The sequence below is a fragment of the Ictalurus punctatus genome, chromosome 6 (assembly GCF_001660625.3).
Source record: "Ictalurus punctatus breed USDA103 chromosome 6, Coco_2.0, whole genome shotgun sequence".
NCBI lineage: Eukaryota > Metazoa > Chordata > Actinopteri > Siluriformes > Ictaluridae > Ictalurus > Ictalurus punctatus.
In genome coordinates, this window is record NC_030421.2 from 24,740,337 (window position 1) to 24,755,342 (window position 15,006).

Genomic DNA, 15,006 nt, shown 5'->3' on the forward strand with positions numbered 1-15,006 from the left:
CAGATCACACATCTGTTCTTAGTTATAATTATTAACTAAGTTACATTTTAGAAATTCTGTTAGCTTTACTCCCCAATTTGGTTTTGCCAATTCTCACACACTAGCTAACTAAAACAACCTCCACATCTTTTCTTATTGCCACTCACTTTGTGTCACTAGGCTGCAACACACTCAGAGGAAAAAGCACTATTGCCCTCTTCCACATACACTATATGGCAAAAAGTATGTGGACACCTGACCACTGTCCGCCACCCTTTTCTGCTATAACAATTTACCCCTCTTTGCAACTATCACAGCCTCCAATCTTCTGGGACATCTTTTCAATAGATTTTGGACCATGGCTGCAGAGATTTGTTCCCATTCACCCACAAGAGCCCAAGAGTTCAGGCACTGATGTTGGGCAAGAAGGGCTGCTGCAAAGTTGGTGTTTAGTGGGGTTGAGGTGCAGCCCAAGTTCTTCCAGACTGATCTTGGTAAACCATATCTTAAATGGACACCAAAACATGGATGGCTGTTCCATTGTCAGGATTCCAACTCATAATCTCCAAATGCCAAGGCCAACACATTTCTCCTGTGCCGCTCAGGAGCACAATTTTCTAAACCAAGATAAAAGTTGACGCTACTGAAAATCAAGTACAGAAAAAATATACAGTACATTTAGGCATGAAGACACTCCGTTACAGGATGTCAAGTGTCTAGGGTTAATTTTTACAGTGATATCAGCTTTAAACATACTATCACATGCATAATATCTCTAAGGTCCTTGATATTCTCTCTCATGGCAAAAAAATACATGTTTTGATACATGCATACACACTCTGTGTGTATCTGGGGTAATATTTTTTAAACACTAATCCAGCGCTCGCTCTCTCTCTCTCTCTCTCTCTCACACACACACACACACACACACACACACACACACACACACACACACACACACACACACACAGAGATAGATAAAATGCCAACCAGTGCTCAGATTATCCTTCCCAACTCAAATACTGTATTTAACATATACCGTATTTAAAAAGAATTAAAGACACATATCAGCAGTTGCTTTGTGGAAGGCTCCTCGCTGCTGGACCTGCCAGAGTTGAGCAAGGTGGTTGAACATGAATGCTGCTTTTGGAAGGATTAAAAAGAAAGGTAAGGTTACTTTGTGATCAAGCCAGACACATCACAAAGATTCTTTAAAACCCCCAGTGGGAATGACTAACTAAACATATGAACCAGGATGTTTGATATATTTATCTTGACTCTGCTGAGAAATTCTTGGTCCTTCATATATTTTCTTCACTTTGGACAGATAACTGGATAAACAGGTTTAATCCCCACTTTTATGCAGATATTACACACCACAGTTCTGTCTTCTACATCATAAACTGCATGCATCAGGGACAAACGTGTGGTTTGACTTTATGCTTAAATCAAATTTTGAAAAATATTTTAATCAACCTGGTTTCCCTTAAACCCTGCTTTCCAAACCCTCAGAATTTTCCATTGAAGAAGTAGTTTCCAAAGCAGTTTCTCCAGCACTATACTTCTCCACCCTTTTGCAGGTGAAAAAATAGCTTTTTCCCAACACTATGACCTCTCCACCTCTTTTCTTTGCTGTAAAGTAATGTTGAGTGTAAGAATACTCGGGAACACTGAGTGAAGGTGGGAATTCAGCTAGGATAGGATGTCAGTCCACTGCAGAGCCCCATGTACACATACATTCATTCACACCTAGGGGCAATTTAGAGTAGACAGTCAACATACTGGCATGTTTTTGGAAGGTTGGAGAAAACCAGAGGATGTGAAGGACACCCACATGGACACAGTGAGAATATGTTAAAGTGCACACAGACAGTACCCCTAGCTAAGTTAAATTCTCTTCAGTGTTATTTTATTACTCTGTCCTATCTTATCAACCACATATGAGGTCATTTACTAAACATGTTTTCCTGTACAGTTTTCTTTTCTTTCTTTGTCTAACTTGGTGTTGCAGGGGAGCCTGGAGCCTATCCCAGAGGACGTGGGGGACACCCTGGACGGGGTGCCAACCCATTGCAGTGTACAATCACACACACACACACACACACACACACACACACTCCAGACAATTTACAAATGCATATCAGCCTAAAAGGACTGGGGGAAGAAACCGGAGTACCTGGAGGAATCCCCTGAAGGAGGCAAGACTCGAACCTCCAACCCTGTTGGTGCGAAACAAATTATATTACAGTAGTTTCTGATATTAGGATTGTTGTTTTTTTTTTGTTTGTTTGTTTGTTTTGGTTGTTTGTTAGTTTTTTCTTTTTCCTACCTCCTGCAGAGACTTTTTTTTTTTTTTTTTTTTTTTGCATTCCTCTCTTCATTCCCTTGCAGCCGCAGTGTGTGACGTGTCGCATTGCTGCCTGGACTGAAGCATAGATCTGCCCACTGACACTGAAACACTGAAACAGAGAGACACTCCTGCTGCATCGCTAGCTCTCGGAGCGCATCCTAATCAACTCTAGCTATTTAGCACAACAGCCACAACAGCAGAAGGGCGAGATTTCCAACACTCTCCCCGGTCTACATGAACTGCTGGTGGACGAGCTGAACGGTAAGTGTTTGGTGTTTGTACGAGGGTTTCCCACCTTTTATATGGTCGAGACCTGTGCTCCCTGTAATACCCTGTTTATAACGGAATAACGGGCTCGTTCACACGCTTCAGCGCTTTACTTCTGTAGTGAAACAGTCATAACAAGAAGTAGCCATGCTGCAGGCTTATGGAGTTATTATAGCATATAACGACATGTTATACAGTACATATATGCTGTTTTTGTAACGCCAAGCACCACACCCTAAAAGGTTAGCTTTTTCATGTGAGAATCAGACAACTTGTTGATCAGTGCAAGATTCTTTTTTATTATTATTATTTTTATTTATCGTATTTTCTTTCAAAAATGAACTCGAGCATGCACCTAGCCACTAAAATATGCTTTAGGATTAATCTACATTAAATATGTATACTTTTATCAAAAATGGTTACTAATATGAAACTTAAAAACTTGCATATTTTTCCATAGTTTTATATACAAAATGCCAAACAGCCACCTATATTAAAACACACACACACACACACACACACACACACACACACACACACACACAATACCTTTTTCAAAGTACAAATTCTGACTTACTTACAAATCATTGTGTGAAAATATATCATTACAACATCTAAGGAAATTCCTGCGCATACACTGCATAACATTGTGTAATGTTAGGTTAGGTTAAGTCAGATTATGAAATAAGATTTCTAATTATCCATGTGATTCAATATAGTGACATTTCATTTCTACTAAAGTACTGAAAAACGAAAAATAAATGAAATGTAATGTCCAGGTAGTTAATGGAGTTGAAATAAAAGCATCAAAATAATGTATTTATATCAGTAATGGATTTTCTAATATTGTGAAACAATGCAAGTTAATTATTTTAAAAACATATATATATATTTAAAAAAAAAAAGCTTAACTAATATTTACTGTATTTCCAGTTTAATGGTCTAAGGTGGTCTCTGCTTAATTGCACCCCTGAATATTACAAGTATCCATGATACTATTTTAGATGTTTCAGGTTGAATGATGTTTTTATTTGCCTGTCAGTCTCACATGATCAGCAAATAACTGTTGTGTTACCCAATTTACAAAAAGTCATGCCGCAAGTCAGAAGGCCACTTCTCCATGCAGTATAAACAATTACAGTACATTATACACTTGACACTATTTAGAACAGCAAGAGCTTTAATCTGCAGTAAAAACACATTCACAAAAAACACACAAACATGAAATGCATGATCTTTAAATAACAGTTAGTCATGAGCTGAGAGGGAAGAAACTGTTGACTGGGTGGGTCCTGTGGCTGAGATTTGTTGCTGAATGTGGGGAGCAGGGTGAGCTGAATAACACAAGCATTCATGAAACTCATAGAAAGGGTGATACAATAGGAAGAGACAGGAAAACAGGATGTAGGGATAATTAGCAAAGGGTCACTGGGTCTGAACCTTACACAACCACAATTCTGAAAAAGTTGGGACAGTATGTAAAATGCGAATAAAAACAAAGAGAAATGATTTGTAAATGTACTTTGACTTGTATTTAAACAAACAAACAAACAAAAAAAACGTATAAAGACAATGTATTTGATGTTTTACCTAATCAACTGAATAGTTTTTTGAAAGTAAACATTTCTTTTGAAATTGATGCATGCAACACGTCCTAAAAACGTTGGGACAGGGGCAATTTAGGACTAATAGCGATGTGACGAGTTGAAATAAGAAGGTGATGTGAAATGGGCAAGGCTAATCGTAGTATATAAGAAGCCTCCGAAAAAGGACTAGTCATTCAAGAGCAAGGATGGGGTGAGGCTCGCCAATCTGCCAACGGATGCATGCACGGATAATCCAACAGTTTGAGAAAAACAACAGTGCACAATATAATTAAAAGGTTTGAGGAATCCAGTCAAATCTCGGTGCTTAAAGGGCAAGGCCATAAACAATATCGGTAATGGATATCCTAACATGGGCTTGGGAATACTTTGGTAAACCTTTGTCATTTAACACCATTTGCTGCTACATCCACAGATGCAAGTTAAGGCTTTACTATGCAAAACAGAAGCCATACATTTACACTGTCCAGAAGCACCGCTGACTTCTCTGGGCTCGGTCTCAGCTGAGATGGAGTGTAGCACAGTGGAATCGTGTTTTGTGGTCTGACGAGTCAACATTTCAAATAGTTTTTGGACAAAACAGCCATCGTGTTCTCCGGAACAAAGAGGTAAAGGACCATCCAAGCTGTTATCAGCGTCAGATCCAAAATCCAGCGTCTGTTATGGTATGAGGGTGTGTCCGTGCCCATGGCATGGGTAAATTGCACATCTCTGAGGGCATCATTAATGCTGAAAGATATGTACACATTTTGGTGCAACATATGCTGCCATCCAGATGTTGTCAGAAATACCTAATGGATGAATGGGGGAAAATTCTGCTTGCTGAACTTAACCAAATGGTGTCTTCAGCGCCCAAACACTCAGTAAGTGTTTGGAAAAGGTGATGTTAAACAGTGGTAAACAGTTGCCTGTCCCAACTTTTTTGGAGTGTGTTGCAGTCATCAGATTTGAAATGAGAGTATATTTTCAAAAATAAATTAAATTCACAAAGTAATACATCAAATAATGTGTTAATAATGTGTTTTCAATATAGTATAGGGTTAGACTTTTTTTGCTGCATTTTTCATATTGTCCCGACTTTTTCAGAATTGGGGTTGTAAAAGGGATGGGAGAGCATGGTTCCACCATTTTAACTTCCCTATGCTTGGCCCTTCTGTCTGACTGTCTGACTCGCCCTCTGTCTCTCTCTCTCTCTCTCTCTCCGTCTCACTCTCTGTTTTTCTCTCTCAGAGTTGAATCTGGTTGAGTTGTTTTTGTGGAATAAAGTGGTAACACCCAGCAGGAAAGGAAAAATCTGCAGAACTATTATAACTACAAAACCCAGGAGTGAGTCAGAACTGTGGATTATTGCAGAACTATCAGGCTACTACACACGGTAAGACTCAGTTCTGAGATCTGTCTCAAGTACAGTTTTAATTAAGAACTGAATAACATTTAGTGACTGTTACAGCTGTATCACTTTTCACTTATATGAGCAATTTCCTAATCTTACTGCACTTTAGATTACTTAGACTATTTAGTTTACTGATATTTACTTTCTGAAAGCTTTCAAACTGTGAGATATTTTTGCAGAAATTATAGCAGCATTGCTGTGAAAACATTTGTGACTTTATTTCCCCCACAGTGATTGTCATATAATCTCTTCTCTACAATGATGGACCTGGAGGAAACTGATTATGGCAATGTCTCTTATGAATATATGGAGTATGGGGACTTTGAAGAGTTGAAAGAAGAGACTTATGTCCAGAAGGAAACTCTACATATTATTTCTGTGGTCATCTATTCTTTAGCGTTTGTGACTGGTGTAACTGGGAATGGCATTGTGATCTGGGTCACTGCTTTCAAATTCAAACGGACAGTTAGCAGTGTGTGGCTGCAGAACCTTGCTATTGCTGATTTTGTTTTTGTCCTTTTCCTACCCTTATCCATTGATTATGTGCTGCGTGACTTTAATTGGATCTTTGGTTGGGTAATGTGCAAACTGAACTCTTTTGTGTGTACAATGAACATGTATGCTAGTGTGCTGTTCCTCACAGTGCTCACTCTGGACCACTACATTTCTCTCGTGCACCTTAGTTGGTACCAAATGTTCCGTACGGTGAAGCGGGCCTGGGGAGTCTGTGCATTGACCTGGGTCATGTCCGGCCTCTTAAGCAGTCCAGCTCTAATATTTAGAGATACACTACAATATCACAAAAAGGTTGTGTGTTTCAACAACTTCCATGATGATCCAAATGTCAGTAAGGTGAGACACATTTCTATGGTGACTCTCCGCACCCTAGTTGGCTTCCTCCTGCCATTCCTCACCATCAGTGTGACTGCCATATTATTGGTTAGAAAGATGAAGCAGTTCAGCAATGTACGCTTCTCCAGATTCTCCAAAATGATCTCAGCAGTTATCGTCGCTTTCTTCCTATGCTGGGCGCCATTCCACACCTTTAGCCTTATGGAGCTCACTATGCACCACTCACTCTCGCTGGGTCATGTCCTGACTGTGGGCTTCCCTCTGGCCACCAGCTTGGCTTTCTTCAACAGCTGCATCAATCCCATACTCTATGGGCTGCTCAATAAGAAAGTGTGGGCAATTGTCAAGGGTTCCTGCAAAAGTCTCACAAAGAACTCACTGAGAGAGGTCAGCCACAACCTATCTGCCACTGAGACAGCTTCACTTCCACCCAGCTGCTCACCTGAAGAGTCCTCTCCCTACACTAGTGTCTGAAGGATGAGCTCTACATCACTACCATCACTAAAAAGCTTGCTGACATTTGTGATAAGATTTGTATTTCATGTATGTATGTGCTTTAGAAATCTGATCATATAGAAAAATATTAATTTTCTATGCAATCTATTTTTAACTTCAAAAACTTAAGGATCTTAAAACTTCTCTATCATTCCCATAAAACACTAATTGTAGGGAGTTTTTTTATCATTTGCTTTCTTTGGAGTTGGTCTTGTTTGGGTGCCAGAGTATAATGACTATAAATTTCTCAGAGTGGAAAACATGAGCAAGTTCTGTCCCAACCACATTTCTCAGACTTGGTGAAAGTAGAAACCAAAAATCTTCTCCATTATAGGACTTGCCGTCCCCGTGATGACCCTCATTATGCAAACAAGGCACAAGGGAGAGAAATGTCCAGTTTCATTTGATCTTCTTGACCTTATGTATTTTTGTATGTTAATATTTGCTTACTTGGAAGTAATTAAAGCATGGATTCTCGTTCGTATATGTTTGCTTATTTTTAGATAAGATTTTATTCATATTGACTTTAAAATATTTTAAGTTACCCTGTCCAGGGTGTACCCTGCCTTGTGCCCGATGCTTCCTGGGATAGGCTCCAGGTTCCCTGCGACCGTGAAGAAGGAGTAAGCGGTAGAAGATGGATGGATGGATGGATATTTTGAGTTACTCACTAGTGTACTCACTTGTACTAGTATATTCTTTTTGTCTATCAAGTTAGATGTGGTTCATGACAAACAGAAAAACTATTCCTTTGTATTTGGAATGTTGGTGGTACCACGATTGGTCTTTGCAATCCACAGCCATGGTGCATTAAAATAACCCTTGAGTCTGAGTAACAAGCTGAATAACAAGTATTATAACAGCTACACAGCATATTGCTCACACTTAAAGATTGGGATTATGTGCATTAATGTTTGTACAGAAAAGTGTATTCATAAGAAACACATATCTTATTTTAATATATGTTGTTTTTTTTTTTAAATAAATATATTCTAATGACGGGAGCACATTTATTTCTTTGTTATATTTGAAAGTCAGTGGTCAGTGTGTTCCACAAGTATCTGCTGTCCAGATTGTCTTCTCTTTCTATTCTGAATGTTTTCAATAGTTGCTATTTCCTCTTATTTATGTACCCAGTTGCTGAGTGACTAACAGATGAGTCACAGAAGAGTCTGGCGTTACATGCTCTACAAGAGCCAAAAGAAATATCAAGTGTGTGTAAAACAGCCTTATCAAAATGCTCCAAGAAATGATGCCTCCACCAGACACAGGTTTATTAAGCTAAAATTCGGCCGTTTTTACAAGACAACATTTAAAGTACATTTAAACTGAATGTAAGCTGTCAATTCAAAGCCTCTTTCTCTATTCTTTCAGCTTAATCCAGTTTCTTCTGCTTGTGTATCAGAAAGATAAACACTTACCATCCTCTTTACAACAGAATAAGGAAAAAATGTGACTCCTGTGACTTTAACAATGGCATGGTTGTGGTTGCCAGATGGGTATCTCTGAAACTGCTGATCTCCAGCGTTTGTCATACATAACAGTCTCTCGCGTTTACACAGGATGGTGCGGGGAAAAAACTGTTCTGTGGGTGGAAATGCCTTGTTGATAAGAGAGGACAGAAGAAAATGGTCAGATTGTTTCAAGCTGCCAGGACAGTTATAGTAACTCAATCAATTTTTACAACTGTGGTGAGCAGAAAAGCATCTTGGCGTTCATTGAACATTGAGGTGGATGAGCTACAACAGCTGAAGACCACATCAGGTTTCACTCCTGTCAGCCAAGAACAGGAATCTGAGGCTACCATGGGCACAGGCTCACCCAAACTGGACAAAGACTGGAAAAAGTCTGGATAATTTTCAATTGTCCAGTTTGGTCTGTGCCCATGATAGCCTCAGATTCTTGTCCTTGGCTGACAGGAGTGGAACCTGATGTGGGCTTCTGCTCACGGGTGGATTTACTGATTTGGGGGCCCTGGGCAAAATATAGGAATGGGGCCCTTATTTCAGTGTTTTAACATTGAAATAAGTTAAACTGTAAATAGTTGCATTTGAAGGCGGTTGCAGCATGCAAACCCAAGAATATTACTGAACTGGAGGCCATTGCTAATGAGGAATGGGCTAAGATTCCTCAGGAATGCTGGTGTCTGGCATCTCATTTGCAGCAGGTCATAACAGCAAAAGGTTGCTCTACTAAGTACTAAAGATGCTTGTCATGAAGGGGTTGAATAATTCATTATAAGTTGCATTTTCAGTTGAATTTGGGGAAACCACTTGAAACGTTGTGTTGAACTATTTCAATTGCTTTTGTTTGGTTTGTTCATTGCAAACAGCTGAAAGTCTGTAAATTTTGACTATAAACCTGATTTGCAATGGGGGTTGAATAATTTTGATTGCAACTGTACATCCTAGCCTGCAACATGTTGGTCTGTATCCATTCAAATACATTAATTATCTTTGAATAAAACCATGGTTTGCATAAACCTATAGTCACATAGCACATATAAAATGTGCTTGGATATCAAGCTGGCCTTGGATCTGTTAGCAGGAAAAGCCTCACCCAGAGGGATCTTCCTGCCTGGGACTTCCTCCTACGTCAATATGTCCATCACACAAATACACTTTACACATGCAATTAAATGTTAAATCACAAAACAGGATACATATAGGGATACCTAGGGTATAATACTTGGCAAGCTAATTACTTGTTTTATTTGTTTTTGTTGGAAGATAGAAGAGGATTCAAACATTTAAAAAGGACGCTGTTACAGGAAACACTGATTAGAATGTGAAGGAAACACACTCAAGGACAGACACTTCAGAAGAAAAAAACAAATCACACATGCGTCAACTGAACAGGCGATAGATACACTGTCTGCCTGCAAACTGGTCAGCTGTTGATGATGATTAGCAGAAACAACAACAAATTAGGACTTTTATCCAAAACATCCTGTTTCTCTGAAAACTTTGTCAACTTTTACTAAAACCTACAATTACTGAATTACACTACAGTTAGTCCCTGGATTCATATATTGTATATTCTTATATAGACCATTTTGTTCTGAATATCTACAGTGGGGGAAATAAGTATTGAGCGTGTAAACAATTTTTTCAGTAAATATATCTCCATTGAGGCTATTCACATGAAATTTTCACCAGACATCAGTGTTAACTCAAGAAACCTGCAAATATAAAGAATTCATAACTTTAAAGTTCATAAATAAAGTTATGTGTAATAAAGTGGAATGACACAGCAAAAAAGTATTGAACACGCTAAGAAAAAGCAGTTCTCCAAGGAAAGGTAAGGCAAGGAACCAGCTGAAATCCATAAGTAATTATACCCCCTATCTGTGCAAATTAATATCAGATGGGTTACTAAATTGATGGTCTATATTAAGGGTTTTCGTTACCAAAGTGTCACACAAGAAACATCTCATGATGGGTAAAAGCAAAGAGCTCTCCCGAGACCTTCACAACCTTATTGAAGCAAAACATATTGATGGAATCGGATACAGACTCATTTCAAATCTTCTGAATCCTTCAGTAAGCACCATTGCAGCCATTATCCACAAGTGGAAGCAACATCACTGTCATCAACCGGCCAAACACAGGAACTCCTCGCAAGATTTCTGACCAGGGAGTCAGAAGAATAGTCAGAAGAGTAACCCAAGAGCCAAGGACCACTCAGAAAGAGCTCCAGAAACACTTGGAGGCAGTAGGTCCATCATCACAGAGAAAACAATAGACAATGCACTCCACTGCTCACGTTCAACTCACAAGACTCCCTTACTAAAGAAAAGGCATGTTGAAGCTCATTTAAAGTTTGCTACAACTCATTTGGACAAGCCTATGAAATACTGGGAGAGCGTAGTCTGGTCAGACGATAGCAAAATTGAACTTTTTGACTGTCATACTAAAAACCCTGTTTGGAAAAGAAACACCCTAAAAACACTATACCAACAGTGAAGTTTGGAGGTGGAAGCATCATGGTGTGGGGCTGTTTTTCATCACATGGTACTGGTAGACTTCATATAATTGAAGGAACGATGAACGGAGCCCTATACAGGGAGATTCTTGAGAAGAATCTGCTGGCATCCACCAGGATGATGAAGATGAGATGTGGGTGGACCTTCCAGCAGGACAATGATCCAAATCATACAGCAAAGAAAACTCTCAATTGGTTTCAGAAAAAAGAAATCAAGGTGTTAGAATGGCCCAGTCAATCACCTGACTTGGATCTAATTGAACAAGATTTAAAGACAATATGTTTAGAAGAACAGGCACAATCACACCTGAATACTGCGGCCGATTCATTCCTTCATACAGGAAGCATCTTGAAGCTGTCATTACAAACAAAGGCTTCTCCACTAAGAATTAAATAAATTTCAGTTAGCGTGTTCGATACTTTTTTCCTGTGTAATTCAACTTTATTACACATAATTTAATTTATGGACTTTGATGTTTGGATTTCTTTATATGTGCAGAGTTCGTGAGTTAATTCCAAAGTCTGGTGAAAATTTCATGTGAATAGCCTCATCGGAAATATATTTATTAAAAAAAATGTTGACGGATTCAATACTTATTTCCTCCACTGTAAATCAGGCAATTCTGTCAGACATAATGATTCCTAGTCAATTCCTGGACTTGGTGGGAAATTTGTTTGCATACAGTGGGGAAAATAAGTATTAAACGGATAATGTATTAAGTAAGTATTGTGGATAATGGCCCCAGTGGTATTTACTGGAAGATTCAGACGTTTTGAAATACATCTGAATCCGATTCCATCAATATGTGCCACAACAATAAGGTTGCGAAGGTCTTGGGAGAGCTCTTTGTTTTTACCCATCAGGAGATGTTTCTTGTGTGACATCTTAGTAACGAAAAGCCTTTTTTATAGACCATCAATTTACGACCCAGCTGACATTAATTTGCACAGATAGGGGGTATAATTAAACTGGTTCCTTGCCTTACCTTGCCTTGGAGAACTGCTTTTTCTTAGCGTGTTCAATGCTTTTTTTCCTGTGTCATTCCACTTTATAACTCATAACTTTATTTATGGACTTTAACATTGTGAATTCTTTGTATTTGCAGATTTTTAGTTAATACTGATGTCTGGTGAAAATTTCATGTGAATAGCCTCATTGGAAAAATATTTACTGAAATAAATGATAACGCGTTCAATACTTATTTCCCCCACTGTATATCATACACCACCTCAGATAGCCTAATTCAGATCATCACGCCCTAATTTCAGGCAAGAAGTCTGATTTCACTGTTACAGGAGTCCAGGAGACAGAAAGAGTGTGTGACGGTAAACGAGCCAGACGAGAGTCAGTGTAAAGATGTGCGTTGTGACTGGGATCCTGCTGGACCTAACAAAAAAGCTGTGTGGGCAGTTTCTGCTCTCAGGTGGGTGGAGGCAGGCTTGCTCACAGGACAAAGAAAGAGCATGTTCATTTACATGGAAGTGTATTGGAAGTGGCCTGTTGATCACATAGAAAATATCATGGCCAGGTCCAAAAAAACAACTTAAAAAATCTCTATGAGACTGAAGTTTAACTTTTAACTTTAACTTCAGGTAGGGGTTTGTACCAAAGACAAATGTGGTAATGAATTATAGATGGTAGTAGCCAATTGATCCTTTTTTGTGGAATTCATATCATTAACCAGTTGTGAAGTTGTTTAGCTACAGAAACCTGGTGAATCATTAATAGGAGCTGTGTCTGTTGTGTCTGTATATTTGCATTTCAAACTTGGTCATATCCTCCTCACCAGTGTGTGGATTTATTGTTCTGCATTTTAGATAGTGTTCTAACACATTCTTGCCTGTTCCTAATTTTTGGGTAAACAAAAGAGTTTGTTCTCTACTCTGTATTTTAGATAATTCCCTAGGATTAGTGGGTTGCTGTGTCCACAGATGTCTGAGATGCTTGGAGCCAGCAGCACACTGAGATTGCGGAGAAGCAACAACATGGTTTTGCTCTTTACGTGGTACGCAGTAACAGTCATGCTTAAGCTTTTAATCACAATTCTGTAAAATTGGAGAAATGTAAGATAATTGCCAACATATATTGCCAGAGTCGCGATTACTTGGAGTTCTCCCATACTACCATACTAAACACCATTAGTGGCATTAGTATTTAGGTATCCCACACTATGTGTTTTGGGACCCAGCCTTGAATTCTTTCTGGTAGCATTTTATTACCATAGAGGGCAAAATTTTACATGCTGTAGCTTTGCTCATTCTAAGCACTATTCGGACGGAACTAGTTTTCCAGGGGGGCGTAAGAGAAATTCTGTTTCTCAGACATACTTCTCGATTTTAATCCTGTCCGAATCTGCCAAGTCAGTGTTTTTCTCACACAACTTCTGTAAAAAATTCCGGAGCAAATTTAACTATCTAGCCTACTGGTTTTTGGCTAAAGAGGTGGCCACACTAGGCTTTAGCGCTCCATTGACTTCCTTTCAAACGCGTCTAAAACCGGCAGACCAGAAACGCAAACTCTGTGATCCTGTGAGAAAACTAATCACGTCCGAATGCCAATGTCTGTGATTGCTGAAAATATTTTTTCACAATGCTTTTCCTTGTGTGTTTTGGCAAACGTGAACTATCGTAGATAGTGCTTCTTACGTGTAATTCAGTATGGGTGTACGTGTTTTTGCTCTCCAGTGAAGAAATAACAAAATAAATAAAATCAACAAGAGGAGACAAATCACATAAATTGTGCAGACTGGCCACTATAAAATCAGTGTCAGGTGATTCCTCACCTTCACTTCTGCACTCAATTATATCATGTTTTAATTATACAAGTAATCACGTCTTTATTTCAATGGGTTTATTATAAGCAGCCGGTTCTGTAAAATCACGTGAAGTTTATTTTAGTAAGTTTTTTTTTAGTAAATTAAAATTAAATCAATAAATTAAGAAATGTTACTTTTGACTTTTAAAAGTACTCATGCACGCATCCAGACCACGTGATCTTCTGCAATGCCCAGATGTACAAAACAAACACTCCCACCTCTGTAATAAATACGGAGATGTTGGGGTTAGGGTTAGTCCCGACTTAACCGGTACAAGGGATCACAGAGGTCAGGTGATAAGAATTGTAACTCAAACTACGTTTAGAAAACTAGTCCTGCCCAAGTCAGTGCTCAAGTCAGTGCTCAAGACTTCTACATGTTGGCTGATTAATATGCTTAGCTCAATGTCTTCCTTTGTACTTTACAGTATTTCTTTACATATGCCAATGCCTTATGGACAGTACTGTATATACATTTGCTCATGTGCTTTACCACCATTAACTACCTTTATTTCTATTGTCACACTCCATTTTGTCAAATAAATTTTGCATCATTGACTGCTGAACACTGACCCAATCATGAGAGGCTCAACCACAGAAGAACAGCCTTTGATAGAAGACTTATTTTCTGTTAGAAACTACAAACAGCAGGTTCAGTTAATATTTATTAATAATTGTTACATGTAAATAACATGTAACAATAATTTGATGAAAAGTTTCATTACTTAAGTACACAAGCTATATATTAATCCATCAGGTTATGAATTTTCCCAGGCAGTTAGAAGCGTAATTGATGTAAAGTTACAGGCTTTTAGCATGACAAGTGTGCTCTCAATATTTATATTTGGAGTTTTTATGGCTACAAAGTTTTTTATGCAGTCTTTTTTGAACTGTCTTTATTTTGAGATGAAGACAAGCTTTAGTTTTTGTTGGCCCTGTTTGTTTCTGCACATGCAACCATGTTCGTCTTGGACAGACAAGGACAATGATAGATTTTGACAGTTTGTCAATACTTTCTTGGTGCCTTTGCAGTATGTGATTTAAGTCTAAATGTCAGCATATTGGAGGAAATTAGAAGTCAAAGAAGTCTACACTTCTTTTTTGTAGACATAAGAGGTAAAATAAGAGGTAATAAAGTGCTGTCCTTTAAACAACACGTTTCAATAGCTGGAAAGTTCTAATAATTTGTAAAGATAATTGATTGAAAAAGCTATAATTAAACCTTTAACTACTCCAATTCCATTTCATCCTTGTATTATGGTGCATA

The 15,006-nt window shown here is 38.5% G+C and overlaps 1 protein-coding gene across 1 annotated transcript; it reads left to right on the top strand.

The window, feature by feature from the left end:
• Positions 1-2,397: 2,397 nt before the first annotated feature.
• cmklr2 (chemerin chemokine-like receptor 2) lies at positions 2,398-7,424 on the top strand. The gene is made up of 3 exons (XM_017470893.3): positions 2,398-2,590; positions 5,431-5,575; positions 5,825-7,424. The coding sequence occupies exon 3, from the start codon at positions 5,852-5,854 to the stop codon at positions 6,917-6,919; it is 1,068 nt and encodes a 355-aa protein (XP_017326382.2). The 5' UTR covers positions 2,398-2,590; positions 5,431-5,575; positions 5,825-5,851; the 3' UTR covers positions 6,920-7,424.
• Positions 7,425-15,006: the final 7,582 nt, after the last annotated feature.